The sequence below is a fragment of the Staurois parvus genome, unplaced genomic scaffold (genome assembly GCF_062004578.1).
Source record: "Staurois parvus isolate SC_StPar_1 unplaced genomic scaffold, SC_StPar_1.0 ptg001493l, whole genome shotgun sequence".
Lineage (NCBI taxonomy): Eukaryota > Metazoa > Chordata > Amphibia > Anura > Ranidae > Staurois > Staurois parvus.
The window spans coordinates 79,364-107,049 of record NW_028319289.1 but is presented as its reverse complement, the minus strand read 5'-3'; the positions used below and the strand labels follow the sequence as shown (position 1 = coordinate 107,049).

General features: G+C 48.4%; 1 protein-coding gene across 2 annotated transcripts; it reads right to left on the bottom strand.

Moving 5' to 3' along the window:
• LOC149435515 (solute carrier family 66 member 2-like) lies at window positions 1-27,553 on the bottom strand. Of its 2 annotated transcripts, none has more exons than XM_089662579.1 (5): window positions 27,397-27,553; window positions 16,560-16,772; window positions 13,264-13,397; window positions 10,687-10,903; window positions 1-3,033 (listed from the first exon to the last, which is right to left on the bottom strand). In XM_089662579.1, the coding sequence occupies exons 2-5, from the start codon at window positions 16,748-16,750 to the stop codon at window positions 2,859-2,861; spliced, it is 717 nt and encodes a 238-aa protein (XP_089518705.1). In that variant the 5' UTR covers window positions 16,751-16,772; window positions 27,397-27,553; the 3' UTR covers window positions 1-2,858. The 2 variants fall into 2 exon arrangements, with proteins under 2 accessions (XP_089518705.1, XP_089518706.1); XM_089662580.1 differs by lacking the exon at window positions 27,397-27,553 and adding an exon at window positions 22,561-22,695.
• Window positions 27,554-27,686: the final 133 nt, after the last annotated feature.

Below are 27,686 nucleotides of genomic sequence, written 5' to 3'. Positions count from 1 at the left end.
TCACACTTTTATTTGTAAAACATTTTGAAAACCATTTATCATTTTCTTTCCACTTCACAATTATGTGCCACTTTGTGTTGGTCTATCCCATAAAATCCCAATAAAATACATTTGGTTGTAACATGACAAAATGTGGAAAATTTCAAGAGGTGTGAATACTTTTTCAAGGCACTGTACAAACCTGACAGAGGGTCCACCCTTCCACGCTCCACCCAAAACTGAAAGACGTTTTGGATTTGGATATGTGTAACAATTGCCATCCACATTGTACGAAGCAGAGTAATCACTTAGTACTAAAGAGCACCTGCAACCTATATCCAGTCTATCAGATTACTAGCTAAAGTCCCTCGCGCCTCGTTTTCCAGAGAACTGATTGGCTGCTCCACAGTACTAAACGTCTCTTCCTGGAGTCTTATAACTGTCTCATACAGAGTCACCTCTATACAACATCATTCATCAGAGACACCAGACCTGCAGATAATAGTCCAACAATCAGTGAGGAGGAAACATTGCAATACTTCTGTCTATGGCACAGTGTGACACAATACATAAAGAGATCCGTCCAATCACAGAAATCCCTCCAACCATACCGAGATCCCTCCAATCACAGAGATCCCTCCAACTGTACAGAGATCCCTCCAATCACAGAGATCCTTCCAACTGTACAGAGATCCCTCCAATCACAGAGATCCTACCAATCACGTTGAGATCCCTCCAATCACAGAGATCCTTCCAATCACGTTGAGATCACTCCGCTCATACAGAGACCCCTCCAATCATGCAGATATTCCCAATCACAGAGATCCCCCCCATCATAAAGAGATCCCTCCAATCATACAGAGATCCCTCCTATCACAAAGATCCCTCCAATCATACAGATATCCCTCTAATTATTATTATTATACAGTATTTATAAAGCGCCGATAGTTCGCTCAGCGCTGTACATTACAAAGGGGGACAGAACATGTGACAGAATAATACCAGAGAGATAACAGAGATCCCTCCAATCACAGAAATCCCTCTAACCATACAGAGATCCCTCCAATCACAGAGATCCCTCCAACCGTACAGAGATCCCTCCAATCACAGAGATCCTTCCAATCACGTTGAGATCACTCCAATCATACAGAAATTCCCAATGACAGAGATCCCCCCATCATAAAGAGATCCCTCCAATCATACAGAGATCCCTTCAATCACAGAGATCCCTCCAATCATACAGATATCCCTCCATTTACAGAGATCCCTCCAATCATACAGATATCCCTCCAATCACAGAGATCCCTCCAATCATACAGATATCCCTCTAACCATACAGAGATCCCTCCAATCATACAGATATCCCTCTAATCACAGAGATCCCTCCAATCATACAGATATCCCTCTAATCACAGAGATCCCTCCAATCACAGAGATCCCTCTAACCATACAGAGATCCCTCCAATCACAGAGATCCCTCCAACCATACAGAGATCCCTCCAATCACAGAGATCCTTCCAATCACGTTGAGATCACTCCAATCATACAGAGACCCCTCCAATCATACAGAAATTCCCAATGACAGAGATCCCCCCCATCATAAAGAGATCCCTCCAATCATACAGATATCCCTCCAATCACAGAGATCCCTCCAATCATACAGATATCCCTTTAATCACAGAGATCCCTCCAATCATACAGATATCCCTCTAATCACAGAGATCCCTCCAATCTTACAGAGATCCCTCCAATCACAGTGATCCCTCCAATCATACAGAGATCCCTCCAATCACACAGAAATTCCTCCAATCATGGATTCCCAATCACAGAGACCCCCCCCCCCAATCATACAGAAATCACTCCAATCACAAATATCCCTCCAATCATACAGAAATTCCTCCAATCATAGATTCCCAAACACAGAAATCCCTCCAATCATTATTCTTATACAGGATTTCTATAGCACCAACAGTTTGCTCAGCGCTGTACAAAATGAAGGGAGACAATACAGCAACAATATAATTTGGTACAATGTAGACAGAGAGCCCGGCTCGTTAGAGCTTACAATCTAAGATAATGAGATCCCTCCAATCACACCGAGATCTATCCAATAAGAGAGATCCGTCCAATCACAGAGCTCCCTGCAATAATACAGAGAACTTTCTAATCACAGAGATCCCTCCATTCACACAGAGATCCCTACAATCATACTGATATCCTACAATCACACAGAGAGATATCCAATCACAGAGATTCCTGCAATCACACAGGGAGATATCCAATCACAGAGATCCCTGCAATCATACAGGGTTCTCTCCAATCACAGAGACCCCATTGAAACACAGAGATCCCTCCATTCACAAAGAGATTCCTCCAATCATACAGAGGTCCTCCAATCAGAATAATACTTGATACAATTAGACAGGAATTCAGACAGGAATGACACTGTATCACTATACTCCTCCTGTGTCTCCATGCTGGACAGTTCTCTGCAGTGTGCAGGTACAAAAAAAAAAAGGTGATTTTCCACTGCTAATTACCCAGCAATGACAGTATGAATGTGAAAGGTGATTTCTACACTGCCTCCATCTGCTCCACAACACTGAGTTCTGTGAGAGGTAGGGGTCCAGAGGCTGGAGAGTGCAGAGAGGCTGACATAGGCCATTGAGATGTCACAGATAGATCTTTGTTCCAGTGTCAATGGTAGTATATAAATACTTCATGTGTGGGCCGTCAGAGACCTCCAAGTGTTGGTGAACCTCAGCCTCCAGCTCCCAAGGCCAGCTGAGACTTGTGGTTCTCCAGCAGGAGGAAGTCCCGGGGTGACATGGTAGGCAGTACAAAGTCATTTTCTTTACTGCTTGTGATTGGCTGAGTAGTCACCCAAATTTCGTATGAGTTCTCTGCTTGTAGTAATACACCTGAGAGAGGATGGCCATGTCCAGACCGATCTGCAGGGCCCCACACAGCCAGAACTGGGCGGGGGTCTCCTTTATGATGAAGTAGATGGTCTTGAAGCAATCACCAGCCATCCAGAGCAGAACCATTTTCACACTGAGGAGAGATCAGAGAAGAAGTTACAGACAGGATCTACCCCGGGGGGTAATACAGGGGCCCCTAAACCCAGGGACCCCACCATTCCTACTAACGATTTATTCCATACAGAAAGATGGGTTTCTGCTGTCTTCATATACCTTTGCTGCACTTATCTGAGCTATACCGGCATTGGCGATCAACCTGCTTTATATAGGGGGCCTCAACTGTGGCCCCTGACTGCAGACATACTACAGGAGATGGTCAGAGACTGCAGACTCACTACAGGAGATGGTCAGAGACTGCAGACATACTACAGGAGACGGTCAGAGACTGCAGACATACTACAGGGGATGGTCAGAGACTGCAGACATATTACAGGGGATAGTCAGAGACTGCAGACATATTACAGGGGATAGTGAGAGACTGCGGACATATTACAGGGGATGATCAGAGACTGCGGACATATTAGAGGAGATGGTCAGAGACTGCAGACATATTACAGGAAATGGTCAGAGACTGCAGACACAGTACAGGAGATGGTCAGAGACTGCAGACATACTACAGGAGATGGTCAGAGACTGCAGACACACTACAGGAGATGGTCAGAGACTGCAGACATACTACAGGAGACGGTCAGAGACTGCAGACACACTACAGAAGATGGTCAGAGACTGCAGACACACTACAGGAGATGGTCAGAGACTGCAGACACACTACAGGAGATGTTCAGAGACTGCAGACATATTACAGGGGATAGTCAGAGACTGCGGACATATTACAGGGGATAGTCAGAGACTGCGGACATATTACAGGGGATAGTCAGAGACTGCGGACATATTACAGGGGATGGTCAGAGACTGCGGACATATTAGAGGAGATGGTCAGAGACTGCGGACATATTAGAGGAGATGGTCAGAGACTGCAGACATATTACAGGAGATGGTCAGAGACTGCAGACATACTACAGGCGATGGTCAGAGACTGCAGACATACTACAGGAGATGGTCAGAGACTGCAGACATATTACAGGAGATGGTCAGGGACTGCAGACATTATACAGGAGATGATCAGAGACTGCAGACATACTAAAGGAGATGGTGAAATTGATGGTGAAAATAATCAGGACCTCCATGTGGACCTCACAGTGTCATTCTCAGAGACAGGAAATCTATAGACAATGTGTGTGGTTGGATGGGGCCCTGTGTCTTCCCCCTAGTGGCCCCATGTCTGGGGGGCTCATTATGACACTCTGTTCTATCGGTCTGTGCGCTCCATTTCCCTCTCGGAGAGTCCATTTGTCTCTATCGTCTGTCACCTTCACCAGTCTCCCACCTCAGTGACCATGCATTCTCACCGCCTCTGCTACTGACAGGATCATCCATCACCCAGCTAGAGAAGGGCCGTCCACACAGTGGCCCCAGGGCCAGAGGCGATCATGCTGCTATCTGACTGTGTGGTGTTTGAAGGACATGAAGGGTTCAGGACCCGGCAGGGTGGGCTCAGGGGTCACAGCAAGGGCTCCCGTGCTCCAAGAAGATCTGAAAACGAGCTTCCATAGCAAGGAAATCCTCATTAAACAATTTCTACGTGAAGAGGTCTCCTGAAATAATGCCACTCTAGATAATTATGAGTCGATCTGTGAGCAGACATATACTGTAATGTAAAGGGCAAAGCTGGAAATCCTGCTGGGGCCCCTGAGAGACACAAGTGCCATGTACATTTCCATTGTCTCCCTTCCCCCTACGAAGCACTGCTGCCACCTATAGGATTGATTTAAAAATATGGGGGTGGGGCCTAGTCATAAAAAATGTATGGTGGGAACCTCCGGGGTGGGCTTTAATAGAAGTGAGGGCGTGGTTACATCAAGGGTTGAGGGGTGTAAGAGGCACATCTAGCTTCAGCATTTACCCAGAAACCAGAGGAATAATGTAAAATATGGCCAATGCAATCACAGAATAAAAGGTACCAGGACTGGTTTAATTTTTGTTCTATTTATTATGTTCCCCAGCAGATATTTCTGTTTTAGTTGGGTAAATATTCAGCCAATGCGCACACGGCTGTCTGACAACGCTGCCGCTAATTGTAACACAGTGGCTTACTGTGGTCAGGCTGTAACAGGAAGTAATGTTACTGGCAGGATCTCCAGGGAAGAAACGTTGCAAGAGATGCATTCAGAATGATTTAATGTTCTGCTAACAATTTACATGAACTGTTTTATTTATTTTTCCCTCCTGCGTGCGACACCGTGTGACATTGAACAAAGCTCTCCCATAAAGTAAAACACATTCCTTCACTTTGAGCTTTTACCGTTTCACTACATTAATAAACGTCGCACTCATATGATATCATTGTAAAGGATAAGCTCACCTGTTGTAACGCACTCCCCGATCCCCCCATGACAGTGGGCGGGGGATCTACTCCCTTCACCCGCTGTTACAATTTAAAAACAGCGCAGCTGTGCGAAGCTCCGCCCACACAGCTGCATCATTCATTCAGAGTTCTGTGAATGAATGAACTACAAGTCCTATCTGCCACCGCAGCAAATGGTTTGTACATATCAATGGACTAAGAGGGCGCTGGTGAGCTCTCTCGTAGTTCATTGAGACTTCCTGCACTGTATCCCGTAGAGAGACCCAGCGTTCTTGCTACGTGATTTTGACATTTTGATTTTCACGCCATTCACTTGAATAGGCTTCCCTATGCACGTTTGCCACCCAACTAGAATCTCCTGCTCCTTTTTTCAGATGACAATGTTCAGGCGATTTGTGAAGGCATAGTTTGCTGCAGAGATCCTGTCGTGCGACAATCACAGCAGTATCGCATCCAGGGGCGGACTGACAACTCATGGGGCCCCCGGGCAATAGGGGATCATGGGGCCCCTGTGTCCTTGCCCAAACTCAAAAAAGCCTATGGAAAAGGTACCAGGGGCATCTCATGGGGCCCCCTACTGACCCTGGGCCCTCGGACAGTGCCTGAGTTTCCAAATGGTCAGTCCTCCCCTGATCGCATCTCATTTGGAGTGCCTTTGAAGAATTATGGCACCCAAATGAGTGCAGCACATTGTGCTACAATTGTCACATGATTTGGGATTACAGGCGATCCCAGATCATGAACTGTGAACAGGGCCTAACTCTCTGGTAAGGGCAGACATCTGTATTGATAGCCTGCAGAAGCCTGACATTGCACCGATGATATGGTGATCCGCTGATCGTGGGTACAATGCACATTTTTTACCTGCAAAATGATATGCATTTATTTTATTATTTTTTTTTTTAAAGGTAAAGTTAGCCTTTAATCAGCGGACTTTGTTGATTATATTTTCAGTAAAAATATGAAGGACGCAAATTAGTCAAATGTTGCGTTGGGAGGAATTAAAATGCTTCTTTTTCTAATTTTTTCCTATTTACTCCCAACCAAAGCCGAGGAAATAAAAATAAATGTATCCAAATCTGCTGCCAAATGAAATCTCTATCTGTCCTGAAAAAAAAACAATGTATAACAATGAATTTGCAAGTTCTCCCTGTGCCTGCGTGGGTTTCCTCCGGGTACTCCGGTTTCCTCCCACACTCCAAAGACATGCTGGTAGGTTAATTAGATCCTGTCTAAATTGTCCCTAGTATGTGAATGTAAGTTAGGGACCTTAGATTGTACGCCCCTTGAGGGTTAGGGACTGATGTGAATGTATAATATATATGTAAAGCGCTGTGTAAATTGACGGTGCTATATAAGTACCGGAAATAAATAAATAAACACGTTGGGGTGGGCAACAAACGCTAAAAGGTACAACTGAGACAAGCACTGAAAAAAATGCTGCGGGATTGGGAGGTGGGGGGGGGATTTACAGAAAAAATGTACTGGGATTAAACAAAAAAAAAAACAGGAAAATCAGATTGACAGAAAGCCTTCCCAATCTTCTGAACATAGAGGCGGCTGTCTCTTTAAATGAGGATTTTCCCCCGAATCCCCTCATCACCTCTCATCGCCCTCCATCATGTATAAAACATAACCGCCGTGCTGGCTGCTTCCCGCGTTCCTCCTTGTGGACGGGCGGAGTTAAATCAAAGTGATTGTAATGGGCTGGTGTTTATTCAGCGGGTTTCCCCTCCAGAAATCATTAATGACTTTCTCAGCAGACGGAAAATAATGATTTCTACTCCCAGCTCAGTAATGACATTGTGCAGTTTTCGGTGCTGATGGATCTCAAAGTATCCCTGGCAGGACTCAGCTTGCAATGCTAAAAGGGAACTCCTGCTGGACAGTGGAGGTACGTTCTGCATAATGGGAAACCTTGTGCTCCTGCAGGCATGCTGTGGAACTGGGAGGGTGACACCGCTATTCAACAGTGCAGCTTCCTGTGTTACCTCCCTACCTCCAGCCTGCTCACTAGACTCCAGCCTGCTCACTAGACTCCCTACCTGCAGCCTGCTCACTAGACTGTGAATACGCATCAGGACACAGCTGGAATACTGCTGCCATAAGCAGACAATGCCCCCAGTGCCTGAAACATGTTGCACCAAAAAAATCTGAAGGCTCACTGCTAATTTCTACTGTGGGAAGATGTTATCAAGACAGATTTCAGGCAGTTTTACCAGCGTTGTTTTATTGTATATCCTGAGGATTTTTTAAATGATCATAAAAAGGCTTCCTGTTCTGTTCGGAGGTCTGCTTTAATTTGAGTGCACAGCTGCCCCGGCTGCACGCTCCGGAGTAATTCCATATTCTTAGTTCTGTTCTGCAGACCCCATTTATTGGCGGTTGATGGCGGAGATCCGCCCGGAGCGGGAGGTAACAAATGATGTCATTTGTGTTCTCTGCATCTGGAGAATGTTTTCCTAGGACACAATGGATGGGCTCCTGCGGCTAGCAATCGGCTCTGAGGGGGTTATACTAATTATTCCTGTCTGCAACTTTTCCTAATTGTGCCTGGGGGGCAACTCTGCCGCCTGTCTCTGGTGGGAGGACTCCACATCACCAGACAAAATACCCAAAATGCCAGGACAGGGGCTCTGCGGCTTTCCCCAGGGCAAATACAGACAGGAATGGAGTGAAGATGGAGTGTAACACTCTGCAGGACACCAGACTGTGACAGGGGAGCTGAAATCTTAGTTTTTTGGAGCTGCCGAAACTGAGGTGAATACCAAGGAAAGGGAGTATATTCTTCTTGCCCCCATACAGGGTATCTACTGCTCTTGCTCAGGGGATATTCTTCCTGCACCACCAGGGAGATATCCTTCTTACTCCACTAGGGGGAACCCTTTCTGCTCCCCTGGAAGGATATCCTTCTTACCCCACTAGGGGGAACCCTTTCTGCTCCACTGGAATGATATCCTTCTTACTCCACTAGGGGGAACCCTTTCTGCTCCCCTGGAAGGATATCCTTCTTACCCCACTAGGGGGAACCCTTTCTGCTCCACTGGAAGGATATCCTTCTTACTCCACTATGGGGAACCCTTTCTGCTCCACTGGAAGGATATCCTTTTTACTCCACTAGGGGGAACCCTTTCTGCTCAACTGGAAGGACATCCTTCTTGCCCCACTATGGGGAACCCTTTCTGCTCCACTGGAAGGATATCCTTCTTACCCCACTATGGGGAAACCTTTTTGCTCCCCTAGAAGGATATCCTTCTACCCCACTACGGGGAACCCTTTCTGCTCCACTGGAAGGATATCCTTCTTACTCCACTAGGGGAAACCCTTTCTGCTCCCCTGGAAGGATATCCTTCTTGCCCCACTAGGGGGAACCCTTTCTGCTCCACTGGAAGGATATCCTTCTTGCCCCACTATGGGAAACACTTTCTGCTCCACTTGAATGATATCCTTCTTGCCCCACTAGGGGGAACCCTTTCTGCTCCACTGGAAGGATATCCTTCTTACCCCACTAAGGGGAGACCTTTCTGCTCCCCTGGAAGGATATCCTTCTTGCCCCACTATGGGGAACCCTTTCTGCTCCACTGGAAGGATATCCTTCTTACCCCACTAAGGGGAAACCTTTCTGCTCCCCTGGAAGGATATCCTTCTTGCCCCACTAGGGGGATAACTTTCCTACCCCACTGGTGGAATATCCTTCTTACCAGATTGCAGGGAAGTCCTTCTTTCCTCACTTTTTGGAAATCCTTCCGGCCCTACTAGGTAGATATCTTTGCTGCCTTCACTGAGGGAAAATCCTTCCTGCCCCACTGTGGGATATGCCTCTTGCTCTCACTTAGAAAATATACTTCCGGTTCCTCTTGGTGGAAATCCTTCCCATCCCACTATGGAGATATCCTTCCTGGTTCATTAGTGGATATCCTTCCTGCCCCATTGTAGGGATATTCTGCATACCCCACTGCAAGGGCATCCTTCTTGCCCCTACTACAAAGATATTCCTCCTGCTCCTCTAGGGGGATATCCTTCCTGCCCCATTGAGTGAATATCTGTCCTTTTCACCCACTAGGAAGATATTCTATTTCTTCCCCACTAGGTGTTACCCTTCCTGCCCCCACTGGGGAATATCCTTCCTATCGCACTAGGTGTTACCCTTCCTGCCCCCACTGGGGAATATCCTTCCTGTCCCACTAGGTGGTTTCCTTCCTGTCCCCACTGGGGAATATCCTTCCTATCCCACTAGGTGGTTCCCTTCCTGCCCCCACTGGGGAATATCCTTCCTGTCCCACTAGGGGGTTTCCTTCCTGTCCCCACTGGGGAATATCCTTCCTGTCCCACTAGGTGGTACCTTTCCTGCCCCCCACTGGGGAATATCCTTCCTGTCCCACTAGGTGGTTTCCTTCCTGTCCCCACTGGGGAATATCCTTCCTGTCCCACTAGGTGGTACCTTTCCTGCCCCGCACTGGGGAATATCCTTCCAGTCCCACTAGGTGGTTTCCTTCCTGTCCCCACTGGGGAATATCCTTCCTGTCCCACTAGGTGGTACCTTTCCTGCCCCCCACTGGGGAATATCCTTCCTGTCCCACTAGGTGGTTTCCTTCCTGCCCCCCCACTGGGGAACATCCTTCTTGTCCCACTAGGTGGTACTCTTCCTGCCCCCACTGGGTAATATTCTTCCAGTCCCACTAGGTGGTACCCTTACTGCCCCCACTGGGGAATATTCTTCCAGTCCCAATAGGTGGTACCCTTTCTGCCCCCACAGGGGAATATACTTCCAGTCCCACTAGGTGGTACCCTTCCTGCCCCCACTGGGGAATATTCTTCCAGTCCCACTAGGTGGTACCCTTCCTGCCCCCACTGGGGAATATTCTTCCAGTCCCAATAGGTGGTACCCTTTCTGCCCCCACAGGGGAATATCCTTCCTGTCCCACTAGGATGGTATTGTTCCTGCTTTCAAAAGGGGGTATCTTTCCTGTCCCCAATGGGGAGGGGGAATATTGTTTCTGCCCCCAATGGGGGGTATCCTTCCTTTCCCCAATGAGGGGGTGTCCTTCCTGTCCCCAATGGGGGCATTCTTTCTGCCCCCACTGAGAAATATCCTTCCTGTGCCACTAGAGTAGTATCCGTCCTATGCCATTAGGGTGGTATCACTCCTGCTCCTAATGGGGGATATCTTTTGTCCCCCATGAGGGGACATCTTCTCTGCCCCTATTTGTGGGATATTATTCCTTTCCCATAAACCCCTGTTCTCAGGGTCTGGCTGACAATATCGGTCACATAAGCTGGAGGGATTTTGAGTGGTGTTACCTCATCCCCCGGGTAGAACAGTTCCTCCTGTTCTGCAGGAACTGGGGGAGTCCAAGTGTCGCCTCCGTCATTAGAGCCAGCAGGCCGAGCCCCTCCACAAAGACAGGGACATCGATGAGGATGTAGGTGAGGAGAGCGCCGCACACCGCCAGCGCGAGGCAGAACTGCACATAGTCCTCGAACCGGCTCCAGTTCCAGAAGTGCTCCAGCTGGAAATCTGCAAAGAATTGCCAACACTGTAAGTGTGACATCACCAAATTCAAGCACCTGTCACAGCGACCAATGAAATGCCCTGAATGTTGGCTCCGCCTCTGCGGAGCACCTGTCACCCAGAAAATGAAAATAGAAGGCATTGCATGGTAGCTTAGTGGGTCTGAATGAAACACCATCTGCATGGAGTGTGTATGCTCTGATCATGTTTGTTGGTGTTCATGTTTGTTGGTGTCGGTGAATTGGCACGCAATCAGTGTACGGCATGGAGTATAAATGGCGCACTGCGGGGGTGGAGAAAACTTCCCTGGATGGCGGATATTTCATTTTTACTGCTGAAAGAACTGAGAATTCAGGGCAACAGAGCTCACTGTACTCCCTTAATGATCTGTATTTCTCAGAGTAAGAGTCGGCGTGACAAGAGAGTGTATTATAATACAGAGGGCGCAGAGACGCAGGAAGTTTTGTCTAGAGTTATACTTTAAATGAATTTATTTCCATGGCTGCTAGTATAACCTGATCCCTGTCTCTGTATTCTCCATCCCAGTCCCTGCACACCAGAAATCAGGCAAACAGTGGGAGTGTCAGCACTGGGAGTCAGCTAGGATTTATGGCATTCCACGTTGCTATTATCCTTACATGTTTCAGGCCCTGGGTGTTTAGGCATGGAAACCCTCAGCACTATGGTGATGATGCTGATTGTCATTTTGGTGAGCAAGCCAGTGATGAATGAACAGTATAAAAGTTACAGTTGTGAATAGCAGTGTCACCCCCACCCCCGGCTATGCTGTGTGGCAGTGGTCAGGATTACAAGACAGGCTGAACAGAATTAGAGGAATTCTGAAAGGCAAAACAGTTTGCTTACATGAATTACAATTGTATATTTAACTGTTTGGTTGCTTTAGTAATTTATACAACAAATAAGTTGCATACAAAATATAAACCACCGCTTCCTATTTCTACCGCTCGCAGAGATGATGCACCATGAGATATCGCCTTCCTCTCTGACCAGATTGCAGAATTCAGAGGAGGAAGAAAAACTAGAAGGATTATTTTAAATTTCATCTTATTTTTTTTTACTTTTAAATTTTTTTTTCTTCTGGTAACAGCAACAAAAATAAAAGTAAAAAATAACTGCCACCACCAACAGGGGGCTCCAGAGGGAGGTGGAAATTGGGGGAAATCCAACACTGCTGATCAGCTTCATGAAACTCTGTACTCCACCAGCTCTCAATGAGATCTGATCACACATGGCACAATCTGATTGTGTATTTAGAAATGTCAAAATTTGGGAACAAATATAGCCATTTCAGCATGTATTGAAGGCAAAGGGAACATTAAGGCATTATAGGAGATTTTGGGGTGCAATGGTCTTTAAATATCTCCTGAAGGTTATAGAAGCTCCTATCACCCATCCTGTATCTGTTTTTGTACTAAGGAATGATAACTGTAATGGGAGCCTAACACTTTGTTTATAAACAAAGTCATGTGATCACTGAGGTAGGATAGAATGAATGGATAGACAGATGGATAACACAGGATGGGATGGACAGACAGATAATGTAAGATGGGATGGAAAAGCAGACAGAAGGACAACGCAGGATGGAGTAGACAGACAGACAGATGTATAATGAAGGAATGAATGGACGGGTAGTCAGATCGATAATGTAAGATATTATAGATGAATAGACACATGTTTAATGAGGGATGGGATGCACAGATGGACAAATTGGTAAGTCAGGACAGGATGGACAGATGGATAACATAGGATGGGATAGATGTGCAGATACATGTATAATGCAGGATGATATGAATGGGTGGACATATGGATAACATGATCTGGGATGGATGGATGGACAGACATGTGGTTAATGCGGGACAGAATAGATAGACAGAATAAAACATGGGATGGATGGATGGATAATTGGCTGGATAGACAGATGAATAACATGGGATGGACAGGCAGACAAATGGATAACATGGCATGGGATGGATGGACAGATTGATGGATGACATGGAATGGATAGACAGACAGATGGATAGCATGGGATAGGATGGGATAGATGGACAGACAGACGGATAACATGGGATGGACAACATGGGATAGATGGACAGACAGACAGATGGCAGAGAAACATATGTGACTGTCTCAGTGTTCTCTGTACAGCACTATGGTATATGTCAGAGCTATATAAATGTATAATATTAATAGTGTGGGACTGTGAGGGACATTTGAGTGTAAGCTCTTCTGGTGCAGAGACTGATGTGACTGGGCAGTACGGGAGGTTTTTGTAAGTCGGTGGCCCCGTCAGTCAGATCTGCTCCGTCATGTCTGTTACAGTCACCAATGGCATCCGTTGTTCTCACCTGTGAAGGAGCGTTGTTTAGTGGAGACGCGGTTTGCCGACTGGGTGGAGCAGCACAGGTTCAGAATGGCCAACATGGCGCCGATCATTAGAACACTCTGCAGTAGTAATGGGAACTCAAAGTACTTCCCAAACCTGTGAAGAGCAAACATGGTGGTCAGCGAGCAACACGTGACACCCAGATAACCAGGGAAGGTGTAATCTGCTAGGGTAGAGTTACATCTGAACTGCACAGGAACACGGTCCGCATTGCTGTGCGATTCCTGTGCAACTCTCATTTGAATGGGATGAAATCACACCAAATGTTGTGAATACACTACTTTTCAAAAATATACCTCACCACGTTGCATGGTACTGCAGTACCATGAGATCTGGTGCAGGCAAACACACTGCATTTGTGATCTGCATTTCCCGTTCAAACATACCCAGTGCATTTTGAACAGGAAACATGCACAGAACGCCTGGATTAGATGACACTTAGATGGCTTTTTGTATCATATAAAAAAAATTACTTTTTCAGTCCTTTCCATTCTTTGTTACATTTCAGTGTCGCTTATCTCCTGCAGCCCCTTTGCAGTCACTTCCTGTCTACATGTACACCAGTGATGGCTGCATTACATTTCTCAGGGCAAGTTTCATGATGGTGACAACAGTGGTCCATGTCTGTGTAATGTGTGTTGAAACGGCCATTTGTAGTCTCCATCAGAAATTGGAATGATCCCATGTTTGGTCTGATGGTATGGGGACAGTTGGAATGATCCCATGTTTGGTCTGATGGTATGGGGACAGTTGGAATGATCCCATGTTTGGTCTGATGGTATGGCGACAGTTGGAATAATCCCATGGTGGTTCTGATGGTATGGGGACAGTTGGAATGATCCCATGGTGGGTCTGATGGTATGGGGACAGTTGGAATGATCCCATGTTTGGTCTGACGGTATGGGCACAGTTGGAATGATCCCATGGTGAATCTGATGGTACGGCGACAGTTGGAATAATCCCATGGTGGGTCTGATGGTATGGGGACAGTTGGAATGATCCCATGGTGGTTCTGATGGTATGGGGACAGTTGGAATGATCCCATGCTGGGTCTGATGGTATGGGGACAGTTGGAATGATCCCATGGTGGTTCTGATGGTATGGGGACAGTTGGAATGATCCCATGGTGGTTCTGATGGTATGGGGACAGTTGGAATGATCCCATGGTGGATCTGATGGTATGGGGACAGTTGGAATGATCCCATGGTGGTTCAGATGGTATGGGGACAGTTGGAATGATCCCATGGTGGTTCTGATGGTATGGGGACAGTTGGAATGATGCCATGGTGGTTCTGATGGTATGGGGACAGTTGGAATGATCCCATGGTGGATCTGATTGTATGGGGACAGTTGGAATGATCCCATGGTGGTTCTGATGGTATGGGGACAGTTGGAATGATCCCATGGTGGTTCTGATGGTATGGGGACAGTTGGAATGATCCCATGGTGGATCTGATGGTATGGGGACAGTTGGAATGATCCCATGGTGGTTCTGATGGTATGGGGACAGTTGGAATGATCCCATGGTGGTTCTGATGGTATGGGGACAGTTGGAATGATCCCATGGTGGATCTAATGGTATGGGGACAGTTGGAATTATCCCATACTGGGTCTGATGGTATGGGAACAGTCCCCGTGTATCAAGGTGACAATGCAGGAGCACAATTGGGGAGACAGGGACAGAGCACTGTCACTCTATAACAGGAAGTACCAGAACAAGGACCTTTGTGGCAGGATCACCAGGAATTATTTTCTATCTGCAGATTTAGAAAGACTGAAAATAAAGCTTCTAAAGCCTACTAAAAAGCTTATATGGTATTTTAGTAAATGAGGCTTGAGGCCTAGGGTATCCAACAGTGGGTCTGTAGATAGTTGGGGCCCAGAGTATTCAACTGGGTGTGTGGTGATGGTTGGGACACTGGGTATCCAACTAGGAGAGGGTTGAAGCCCTGGGAAACTGATTGGGGGTCCAGGATATTTAAATGGGAGCCTGGAGAGGGCTGGGGCTATAGGTATATAACTTAGGGCCCAGAGAGGTCTTGTGGCCAAATGTATCCAAATGGGAGCCTGGAGAGGATTGGGGCTCTAGGTACCCAATTGGAGGCCTGGTGACAGTTGGGGCCCTGAGTGGAGAGGGACTGGAGAGGGTTAGGGCATTGGGTATTCATCTGGAGGTCCAGGCTCCCATTTGGGCCCAGGGTATCCAAATGGGAGCCTGGAGAGCCTGACTCCACGTCTCTAGCTGGGGTATTGGTGATGCTTGAGGCCCAGGGTATCCAGTTGGAAACCTGAGGAGCCTGGCTCTAGGTCTCCAACTGGGGGATTGGTGATTGTTGGGTCTCAGGGTATCCAACAAGAGGACTTGAGAGAGTTTGGAGACTGGGCATCTAGGTGGGAGCCTAGAGAAGGTTTGGAGTCCAGAGTATCCAAATGTGAGACTGGAGAAGGTTTGGGCTCCTGGTATTTGCCCCTTTCTATCACCAGTCCTGATTCTGGATGTCCTATTAGCGGAATGGCAAGGAGACGTGGAGGTGCTCCCATTAAATCCACGCACATTTTATCCTGCTGGAGTGATCTGAGGAGATCAAAGGAAAAACTGACAATTTCAGGAATTTGATCCAATGACTTTCTCGGCAACAATCAGATCATTAAAAATCCCCTTCACTCCCCACAACTCCGCCATTAATAATTACCATGCGTAGCCAGAGCAGTAATGAGAAATAAAACATCCCTGTAGGGGACGATGACTTCCTAATTGGGAGAAAGGTGACCGCGCAGAGCAGCCAAAGGTTGGGAAACTTCCAGCTGTGAGATAAGACGTCCAGGAGGACTGGGGAGGATTAGGGATTAAAGTGTGACTCCGGCCAAAGCTTTTTTTATACACAAGGGAGGTCAGAACGTTTGTCAGGTCCTGGATATTCCCTTTTACTTTCCAGGATTGCTGTTCACTTCCCCCCAATATAAGAGAGCTATTAGGAGGGAGCCTCATGCTGCAGCAAGAAGAGTGAGACTCCCTCTCTTGGCTTTTGATTAATTTAACATTGAAAAACCAACCACATATCAGGGAGAGCCAGGCTGTGTCCACCTTAAACTGAAACATGTGGTCTTCCTAAGTTGAACTCGTTGGTTATATTGGCATGTCCAAACCAACAGTACCATCAGATTGTAGAGCCTTGTGTGGCACCAGCCCTCAATTTCTGCCCAGCATGAAGCTAACTGCCTCATCTTTCAGTTTTGAGTGGAGCACTGTTCACCTACCAGAAGAATATGCGGAGGATATTGGCCACCAGCAGAACCAGACAGACCCAGGTGGAGAAGCCCTCTGTGTTGGAAGTCCTCTTAATTTCCTGATACTGGGGGATGTATGGGAAGATGCCTCCGACCACCATGAGACAGGACGAAAGCCAAGAGAGGAGGAGCCAACCACCATCATCATCTGCGTCCATCATCCTCTACACGGAGCACTTATTCCTGAGAACAAACAATCCACACCATTGGTAACACCAAGGGATCTACTTATAAATACATTCTCTGTTTGAATGCCTCAGCATGAGAAAAATCCTCACAATGTGTCTAATATGTGTATTTCCTTTGATTGTCAGCTCCATCTAGTGGTCATAATGCATTATTTTTCTGATTGGGATATTTGAGGAAAATACTGCATTATGGCCACTAGATGGAACTGATGATCATAGGAAATACATATTTTAGACACACTATGGGGATTATTCTCCTGCTGAGGCATTCCCATAGCAAATTTTATATAACTACACCCTGTGTTTTACATGTTTTAAAGTGGACCTGTCATCAGTTATAATTTCATGGTAGATGCAACATGCTGAGTAATGAATCAGTTTAACCCAAGTATTTATTCCCTCACAGGACTCCCCCTGACAATGCATTCATCTGATTTTCTCTCCATCTTTGTTCAGGCATCATTGAGGGTTACTGACTGAGATACCAGCTCAGTGGTGAGACAAATATGTAAATCCTGGTTCCTGTGAGGTTCTGGGCTGTGTTCACAAACATCTGACACAGACCACATTGTTTCAGTTCCTCAATGATCAGAACACATTGTGACCTTTTTTTTACAATGTTACACTTCTTCAGTGATCAGGCTGCAATGTTGTAACTTTGTAGCTACTGCAGTCTCTCACTTTGTGACTGGCTACAAAGTTACAATGTAGTCTGATCAGTAGGGGAGACTGAGGAAATGCTTTTTCCTGCCTGCAGCAGACTAATGACATCATCTCAGCTTTTCTGCAAAGTGATATGATCATTTATGAATTGAGATTGTAAAAGTGAATTTACATCCCATCACTAAGAGTTAACCCCGTACATTGTGTCCTCCTGACGCGCGGTCAGTGTAGCGCAGCGGCAGAGGGTGTGTGGCGTCCTGCTTCTGCTCTCTTGATGAAAGATGCCACTGCCGCTCTCTCCATGTCCTGTTTGTCTTACTCTCTAATCCATCAAACAAGCTGACATAGAAAACCCTGAGTCCGCTCCATGTCCCCCCGCATCGAGCGTCCGTACAAATAAAACCTCAAATCATTCAAATCGCAGAAAAATAAAATAGTAAAAGATGGGATCAGGAATGGCGATGTATTGACAGATAATACGATGACGTGTCACATCTGTGGAGGGAGAGGGGAGCGACCATTGTGGACAAGACCAACGCAAAATGCATTAATCATCACAGCTCCAACTTATTACATTACCTGGCAACTTTCACCTCCATTGTGACACAGATTGTGACTGTGGGGGGACATTAGAGTGTAAGCTCCTCTGGTACAGAGACTGAGGTGTCTGGCTCAGTGTTCTCTGCACAGTGCTGCGGTATATGTCAGAGCTATACAAATGTATAATAATAGTATGTGACTAAGGGTGGGGGGGGGCATTAGAGTGTAAGCTCCTCTGGTACAGAGACTGATGTGACTGGCTCAGTGTTCTCTGTACAGCACTGCGGTATATGTCAGAGATATACAAATGTATAATAATAGTGTAAGACTAAGGGTGGGGGGGGGGCATTAGAGTGTAAGCTCTACTGGTGGAGAATTGATGTGACAGGCTCAGAGTTCTGTGTACAGCACTACAGTATAGGTTAGAGCTACATAATAATAATACTAGCATGTGACTCTAGGGGACATTAGAGTGTAAGCTCTTCTGGTACAGAGACTGATGTGACTGGCTCAGTGTTCTATGGTATATGTCAGAGCTATATAAATATATAATAATAGTGTGTGACTGAGCAAGTGGTTGGGGGGGCCATTAGAGTGTAAGCTCTTCTGGTGCAGAGACCGATGTGACTGGCTCTTTGTTCTCTGTACAGCACTGCGGTATATGTCAGAGCTTTATAACAGTATAATAATATGTGACTGGGCAGGGAAAGGTGGGGGGGCATTAGAGTGTAAGCTTTTCTGGTGCAGAGACTGACATGACTGGTTCAGTGTTCTCTGTACAGTACTATGGAATATGTCAGAGTTATATACATGTATAATAATAGTGTGTATGTGTGTGTAGGGGGGGAGGGGCATTAGAGTGTAAGCTCTTCTGGTGCAGAGACTGATGTTGTGACTGGTTCAGAGTTCTCCGTACAGCACTATGATATATGCCAGAGCTATATCAATGTATAATAATAGTGTGTGTGTGTAAGGGGAATTAGAGTGTAAGCTCTTCTGGTACAGAGACTGATTTGACTGGCTCAATGTTCTCTGTACAGCACTGCGGTATATGTCAGAGCTATATAAATATATAATAATAATAATGTGTGACTAAGCAGTGGGGGGGGGGCATTAGAGTGTAAGCTCTTCTGGTACAAATATTTATTTGACTGGCTCAGTGTTCTTTCTACAGCACTGTGGTATATCTCAGAGCTATATAAATGTATAATAGTGTGCAGAGGTGGACTAACCATTTAGGAACTCGGGCACTGCCCGGGGGCCCAAAGTCATAAGGGGGGCCCATGAGATGCCCCTGGTACCTTTCTTAGGCTTTTTTTGGTGTGGGCAAGGACACAGGGGCCACATGATCCCCTATTGCCCGGGGGCCCCATGAGTTGTCAGTCCACCTATGATAGTGTGTGATGGTGCGTGTGTGTGTTGGGGGGGGGGGGGGGGGGCGGTCATTAAAAGTGTAAGCTCTACTGGTGCAGATACTGATTTGACTGGCTCAGTGTTCTCTGTACATCACTATGGTATATGTCAGAACTATATAAATGTATATTAATAATACTAGTACTGATTATGGTGGAATGTCTAATTGACGGTTCACACACACTGCCAAGCCCCAATGACTTGGTGCAGGGTCACAATGTTACAGTTGCTCTGGCTCTCAAAACTGGTTGTGTAAGGTGTGCAGGACGGCTGACATATATCAGCAATGACAAGCTGAGGCACATACAGTGTACAGGAGGGAAGGGAAGGGCACTGTTCCTTCCTGAGTGTGTCTGTAATCCCTAATCCAAGAGAACCTGTCTCTGTGTCTCTGTGCACCACAGTCTGCAAAGAATGTGATTTAATGATTGGCGCTTAGGATAGAAAAATCCTCTGATTACTGTGAATGACAGGTCCCCCTTGAATGGCAGGTCCCCAATAAATGACAGGTCCCCAACAACAAACTGAATAATATTTACCATACCAGCCAGACGAGACAGACGGGTTCAACTGCATAAAATTATCACTAAAGACACTTCCCCTTTTGGCTCAGCTACAGAGGAGATGTTTTGTAACACTTTCAAGTAGAGAAGTCTGTCCCCTTCCATCAGGTTGCAAAGCACCGTCCTTGTTCTTTTGTCTGGAAGCAGCAGTCTCTCTGCAGAGGTCCAGCTTGTCCCCTGCTGAGTCCATGCTTGAGAGCTCCAATCAGCAAAGCTTCTGCTGATTGGAGAACTCTAGCTGTACCTCACCTGAGGGTGTTGATGGACCTCTGCAGAGAGACGACTGCTTCCACACAGAGAAGAAGGGACTTTGTTCACAGCATGTTGACAGGGGACAGGCTTTTCTATTCAGACTGTATGTGCTTTCTGGAGGAAATGAGCTGTTTGAAAATCTTTTGTGTCGATGTACCTGGAATGGATTTAGCTGATTTAAACTGAAAGTTCAATTGGGCTTTAAATAAAAAATATTTCCAAATGATGTTTAGTGTCCCTTTAATGTAATATAACAGAATCCATTCCCGGTGTGCCTCTTCTGGAAACATATTCAGACATCAATCATTTCCCCAGACTTGTCCCGTGTGTCACCCAGCAGAATGGATTACAGGCAGGCGTGATAAAGTGACACAGCGAAAGAGAACGATGTTCGGTAAACCAAAGTGACTATATACAGCAGAATGGGAAATCAATGGTGATTGGTTGAAAAAAGTTACCATATTTCTTCATTATTCTAGTAAATTACTCTAGGGATGGAGGGGTCAGGGTACAGTAGATGGACAGCTGTGGAGGGAAGGGACGGAGGGGTTGGGGTATAGTAGATGGACAGCTGTGGAGGGAAGGGGACAGAGGGGTTGGGGTACAGTAGGTGGACAGTTGTGGAGGGAAAGGGATGGAGGGGTAGGGGTACAGTAGGAGAACAGTTGTGGAGGGAAAGGGACAGAGGGGTTGGGGTACAGTAGATGGACAGCTGTGGAGGGAAGGGGATGGAGGGGTTGGGGTACAGTAGGTGGACAGTTGTGGAGGGAAGGGGACAAAGGGGTTGTGGTAGAGTAGGTGGACAGTTGTGGAGGGAAGGGTACAGAGGGGTTGGGGGTGCAGTAGGTGGACAGTTGTGGAGGGAAGGGGATGGAGGGGTTGGGTTACAGTAGGTGGGCAGCTGCGGAGGGAAGGGGATAGAGGAATTGGGTACAGTAGGTGGACAGCTGTGGAGGGAAGGAGATGGAGGGGTCGGGGTACACTAGGTGGATGGCTGTGCAGGGAAGGGGACTGACGGGTCAAAATATAGTAGGTGAACAACTGTGGAGGAAAGGGGATGGAGGGGTTGGGGTACAGTGGGTGAATGGTTGTGGAGCAAAAGGGATGGAGGGGTTGGGTACAGTAGTTGGACAATTGTGGAAGGAAGGGGATGGTGCAGTTGGGGTACAGTATGTGGACAGCTGTTGAGGGAAGGAGACGGAGGGGTCAGGGCACAGTAGGTGGATGGCTGTGAAGGGAAGGGGACTGAGGGGTCAGAAAATAGTAGGCAGACAGCTGTCGAGGAAAGAGGACGGAGGGGTTAAGGTACAGTAGGTAGATGATTGTGGAGGGAAGGGGATGGAGGAGTCTGGGTATAGAAGGTGGACCGCTATAGAGGGAAGGGGACAGAGGGGTTGGGGTACAGTAGGTGGACGGCTGAGGAGGGAAAGGGCGAAGAGTTTGGGATACAGTAGGTGGACGGTTGTGGAGGGAAGGGGATGGAAGGTTTGGGGTACAGTAGATGGATGGTTGTGGAGGGAAGGGGGCAGAGAGGTTGGGGTAGAGTAGGTGGACAGCTGTGGAGGGAAGGTGGTGGAGAGGTTGGGATACAGTAGGTGGACGGTTGTGGAGGGAAGGGGACAGAGGGGTTGGGGTACATTAGGTGGACGGCTGAGGGGGGAAAGGGCAAAGAGGTTGGGATACAGTAGGTGGACAGTTGTGGAGGGAAGGGGATGGAAGGCTTGGGGTACAGTAGATGGATGGTTGTGGAGGGAAAGGGGCAGAGAGGTTGGGGTACAGTAGGTGGACAGCTGTGGATGGAAGGTGGTGGAGAGGTTGGGGTACAGTAGGTGGATGGTTGTGGAGGAAAGGAGGCGGAGGCATTGGGGTACAGTAAGTGGATGGTTGCGGAGGGAAGAGGACGGACAGTTTGGGGTACAGTAGGTGGACAGTTATGTAGGGAAGAGGATGGACAGTTTGGGGTACAGTAGGTGGACAGTTACGGAGGGAAGAGGACAGACAGTTTGGGGTACAGTAGGTGGACAGTTATGGAGGGAAGAGGATGGACAGTTTGGGGTACAGTAGGTGGACAGTTATGGAAGGAAGAGGACGGACAGTTTGTGGTACAGTAGGTGGACAGTTGTGGAGGGAAGTGAACAGAGAGGTTGGGGTACAGAAGGTGGACGGTTGTGGAGGGAAGTGGACAGAGAGGTTGGGGTGCAGAAGGTGGACGGTTGTGGAGGGAAGGGAATGGATGAAAAGTTGTCAGCTGTGTAGATAACAGAGGTTAGTCCTGTACTCAGTGTGTACAGGATAGCAGTGCCCCCCTCTTGTGTCAGTGATGGAGAAGAGAGAACTCCTGGCTGTACTCACCATCAGGGCTCCGGCACGGTCCGGGGACAGAATTGGTGTAGTAGAGCAAGGAGGAGGAGACGAGGCTAAGCTGAATATGTAAACAGCTGGAAGCAACTTCCTGCTCAGGATGGAATTACCGGCTACTGTAACAACTACAGCTGGAGCGTGCACTGAGGGTGTCATTACAGAGTGTGCATGTGAAGGTTCTCATTATCCAGGTCATGATATATCTAGTAGTAGTTGGTCACCTTCATCTGGGTCTGTTCTATAATGATGAAGACATTTTGTTTCTCCTCTTAGCCATTTCTTCAGTTCTCCATGTCACAAGAGAGCGTGCACCGACTCCATGTCACAAGAGAGCGTGCACCGACTCCATGTCACAAGAGAGCGTGCACCGACTCCATGTCACAAGAGAGCGTGCACCGACTCCATGTCACAAGAGAGCGTGCACCGACTCCATGTCACAAGAGAGCGTGCACCGACTCCATGTCACAAGAGAGCGTGCACCGACCCCATGTCACAACAGAGAGTGCACCGACCCCATGTCACAAGAGAGCGTGCACCGACCCCATGTCACAAGAGAGCGTGCACCGACCCCATGTCACAACAGAGCGTGCACCGACTCCTTGTCACAACAGAGCGTGCACCGACTCCATGTCACAAGAGAGCGTGCACCGACTCCATGTCACAAGAGAGCGTGCACCGACTCCATGTCACAAGAGAGCGTGCACCGACTCCATGTCACAAGAGAGCGTGCACCGACTCCATGTCACAAGAGAGCGTGCACCGACCCCATGTCACAACAGAGAGTGCACCGACCCCATGTCACAAGAGAGCGTGCACCGACTCCATGTCACAAGAGAGCGTGCACCGACTCCATGTCACAAGAGAGCGTGCACCGACTCCATGTCACAAGAGAGCGTGCACCGACCCCATGTCACAACAGAGAGTGCACCGACCCCATGTCACAAGAGAGCGTGCACCGACTCCATGTCACAAGAGAGCGTGCACCGACTCCATGTCACAAGAGAGCGTGCACCGACCCCATGTCACAACAGAGAGTGCACCGACCCCATGTCACAAGAGAGCGTGCACCGACTCCATGTCACAAGAGAGCGTGCACCGACTCCATGTCACAAGAGAGCGTGCACCGACTCCATGTCACAAGAGAGCGTGCACCGACTCCATGTCACAAGAGAGCGTGCACCGACCCCATGTCACAACAGAGAGTGCACCGACCCCATGTCACAAGAGAGCGTGCACCGACCCCATGTCACAACAGAGAGTGCACCGACCCCATGTCACAAGAGAGCGTGCACCGACCCCATGTCACAACAGAGCGTGCACCGACTCCTTGTCACAACAGAGCGTGCACCGACCCCATGTCACAACAGAGCGTGCACCGACTCCTTGTCACAACAGAGCGTGCACCGACTCCATGTCACTATAGAGCGTGCAAAGACCCCATGTCACAACAGAGCGTGCACCGACTCCATGTCACAAGAGAGCGTGCACCGACTCCATGTCACAAGAGAGCGTGCATCGACTCCATGTCACAAGAGAGCGTGCACCGACCCCATGTCACAACTGAGCGTGCACCGACCCCATGTCACAACTGAGCGTGCACCGACCCCATGTCACAACAGAGTGTGCACCTACCCCATGTCACAACAGAGCGTGCACTGACTCAATGTCACAACTAGGCGTGCACCGACCCCATGTCACTATAGAGAGTACACCGATGTGTACCCCTCCACTATGTGATATGTGTTTACTCTGTGTCCCCCTGTGTGACATGTGTGCTCTGTGCCCCCATGTGATATGTGTGTGCTCTGTGCCCACTTGTGTGATCTGTGTGTGCTCTGTGCTCCCCTTTGTGATATGTGTGCTCAGTGCCCTCTGTGTGATATGTGTGCTCAGTGCCCCCTGTGTGATATGTGTGTGCCCTGCGCCCCCCCCCCCCCCCGTGTGATATGTGTGCTCAGTAACCCCCCCCCCCACGTGTGATATTTATTTATTTCAGGTACTTATATAGCGCTGTCAGTTTACGCAGCACTTTACATATATATTGTACATTCACATCAGTCCCTAACCCTCAAGGTGCGTACAATCTAAGGTCCCTAACTCACATTCATACATACACATACTGGGACAATTTAGACAGGAGCCAATTAACCTACCAGCATGTCTTTGGAGTGTGGGAGGAAACCGGAGTACTCGGAGGAAACCGACGCAGGCACAGGGAGAACATGCAAACTCCAGGCAGGAGGTGCCGTGGCTGGGATTTGAACCAATGACCCTAATACTGCCAGGCGGAAGTGCTAACCATTTAGCCACTGTGCTGCCCATATGTGTGTGTTCTGTGCCTCCATGTGTGATATGTGTGTGCTTTTTGTGCCCCCCTGTTTGATATGTGTGGTCTGTGGCTCCCTGTGTGCTCCGTGCCCCCCTGTGTGATATGTGTGCTCAGTGTCCCCCTGTGTGATATGTGTGTGCCTTGTGCCCCTCCCCCCGTGTGATATGCGTGCTCAGTACCCCCCCCCCCCCATGTGTGATATGTGTGTGTTATGTGCCTCCATGTGTGATTTGTGTGTGCACTGTGCCCTCTGTGTGTTCTGTGCCCCCCATGTGTGATATGTGTGTGCTCTGTGCCCCCCCCGTGTGATATGTATGCTCTGTGCCCCCCTGTGTGATATGTGTGCTCTGTGCCCCCCCGTGTGATATGTGTGCTCTGTGCCCCCCTGTGTGATGTGTGTGTGCTCTATGCCCTCTGTGTGATGTGTGTGTTCTGTGCCCCCTGTGTGATATGTGTGCTTTGTGTCCCATGTGATATGTGTGCTCTGTGCCCCCCTGCATGATGTGTGTGCTCTGTGCCCCCCTGTGTGATATGTCTGTGAAATGTGCCCCCTTGTGTGATTTGTCTCTGCTCTGTGCCCCCCTGTGTGATATGTGTGTGCTCTGTGCCTCTGTGTGATGTGTGTGCTCTGTGCCCCCCTGTGTGATATGCGTTCTCCGTGCCCCCCTGCATGATGTGTGTGCTCTGTGCCCCCGTGTGATATGTGTGTGCTCTGTGCCCTCCTGTTTTATATGTGTGTGCTCTGTGCCCCCGTGTGATATGTGTGTGCTCTGTGCCCCCGTGTGATATGTGTGTGCTCTGTGCCCCCCCTGTGTGATATGTGTGTGCTCTGTGCCCCTGTGTGATGTGTGTGCTCTGCCCCCGTGCGATATGTGTGTGCTCTGTGCCCCCCCGTGTGTAATGCCACATGCCTGATGAAGGGGTCCTGCGAAACTCCGAAACGTTGTTTTGCTGTAACTATGTGATCGTTTATTAAAACCTTTGGACCTGTATTGGTGATCCTCGGTGTGCTGGTGACATTTTTTCCTTTCCCGTGTGATATGTGTGTGCTCTGTGCCCCCCGTGTGATATGTGCGTGCTCTGTGCCCCCCCTGTGTGATGTGTGTGTGCTCTGTGCCCCCCTGTGTGATATGTCTGTGCTCTGTGCCCCCCGTGTGATATGTGTGTGCTCTGTGCCCCCCCCCCGTGTGATATGTGTGTGCTCTGTGCCCCCCGTGTGATATGTGTGTGCTCTGTGCCCCCCCGTGTGATATGTGTGTGCTCTGTGCCCCCCCTTTGTGATATGTGTGTGCTCTGTGCCCCCCCCCCCGTGTGATGTGTGTGCTCCGTGCCCCCCCGTGTGATATGTGTGTGCTCTGCGCCACCCCTGTGTGATATGTGTGTGCTCTGTGCCCCCCCGTGTGATATGCGTGTGCTCTGTGCCCCCTGTGTGATATGCGTGTGCTCTGTGCCCCCCCCTGTGTGATATGCGTGTGCTCTGTGCCCCCCCTGTGTGATGTGTGTGTGCTCTGTGCCCCCTGTGTGATATGCGTGTGCTCTGTGCCCCCCCTGTGTGATGTGTGTGTGCTCTGTGCCCCCCTGTGTGATGTGTGTGTGCTCTGTGCCTCCCTGTGTGATGTGTGTGTGTGCTCTGTGCCCCCCCGTGTGATGTATGTGTGCTCTGTGCCCCCCCCCCCCGTGTGATGTATGTGTGCTCTGTGCCCCCCCTGTGTGATGGTGTGCTCTGTGCCCTCCTGTGTGATGATTCCATCCAGGATCTTCATGTGTTCTCTCACCTGTACACACAGCTACTACTATACACAGCACAATGCTGCCATCTAGGGTTCAATATACAAAGTGACAGTTTGGGGGAGAAACTTCATATCAAATTAGTACACAGCGCTATTAAAGTGACGTCTCATCAGACATAGACATGTACGCTACATATACCTCCCTCAGATATCACAGCACTGCCGCTAACAATGCCTCCTGCTGCATTCACCATGATATAAAATAGAAAGAAATCCACAGGGATGGTGGGAACCCCTCATAATGGGCACAGCAGGTGTACAGACCCGGGAGCTCAGCACAAGGATGGTGGGAACCCCTCATATTGGGCACAGCAGGTGTACAGACCCGGGAACTCCACATGGTTCCAAAACAGAATATTTAATTCCTCATAAAGAAAATGTTCCTCAGCGCAGCTCACTTCCTGTCTGGATCCCTCACAGAGGCTTCCTTTACCAGATGCTCCTTAAACCTGAAGAGAACCTGTCAGCCATTTTTGCACTTTTAAAAGTAAAAGTCATGTCTTGGAACCACTAAATGATGCTATTACCTTCATTAGCCAGAAAACCTTCCTGGGTGCGCCCCTCTGAAACTAGCAGTACCCCAATTTGACCACTAGATGGTGCTGAAGATCATAGGAAATAAGTCCCCGTTTATCATTGTACACAGTGACCCCCATGTATCACCCCCCCCCCCCCCCCCCCCCCACACACACACACACACACACCAACCTGCCATGGAGGGCTCTCAATCCGGCACAAGACGTTCCATCACCGACACTCCATAAGTGAGGAATATTTCCTATGGGAATGACAGCGCTGATCACTGGATGTCCAGGGCGTTCTCTCACTGCGAGGGTGATATCAGCTTGGGTCGCAGGGTAATCCTCCAAGGACTCCGGCTAAATATAGTTTTACAGAGTGAGTGGGACAGGTGACAAGATGGGGGCTGAGAGGTCGTCTTCCCAGCCGGAAATTCTCTGCAGATCGCCGATATGACATCTCACCTGTGTATATGGACT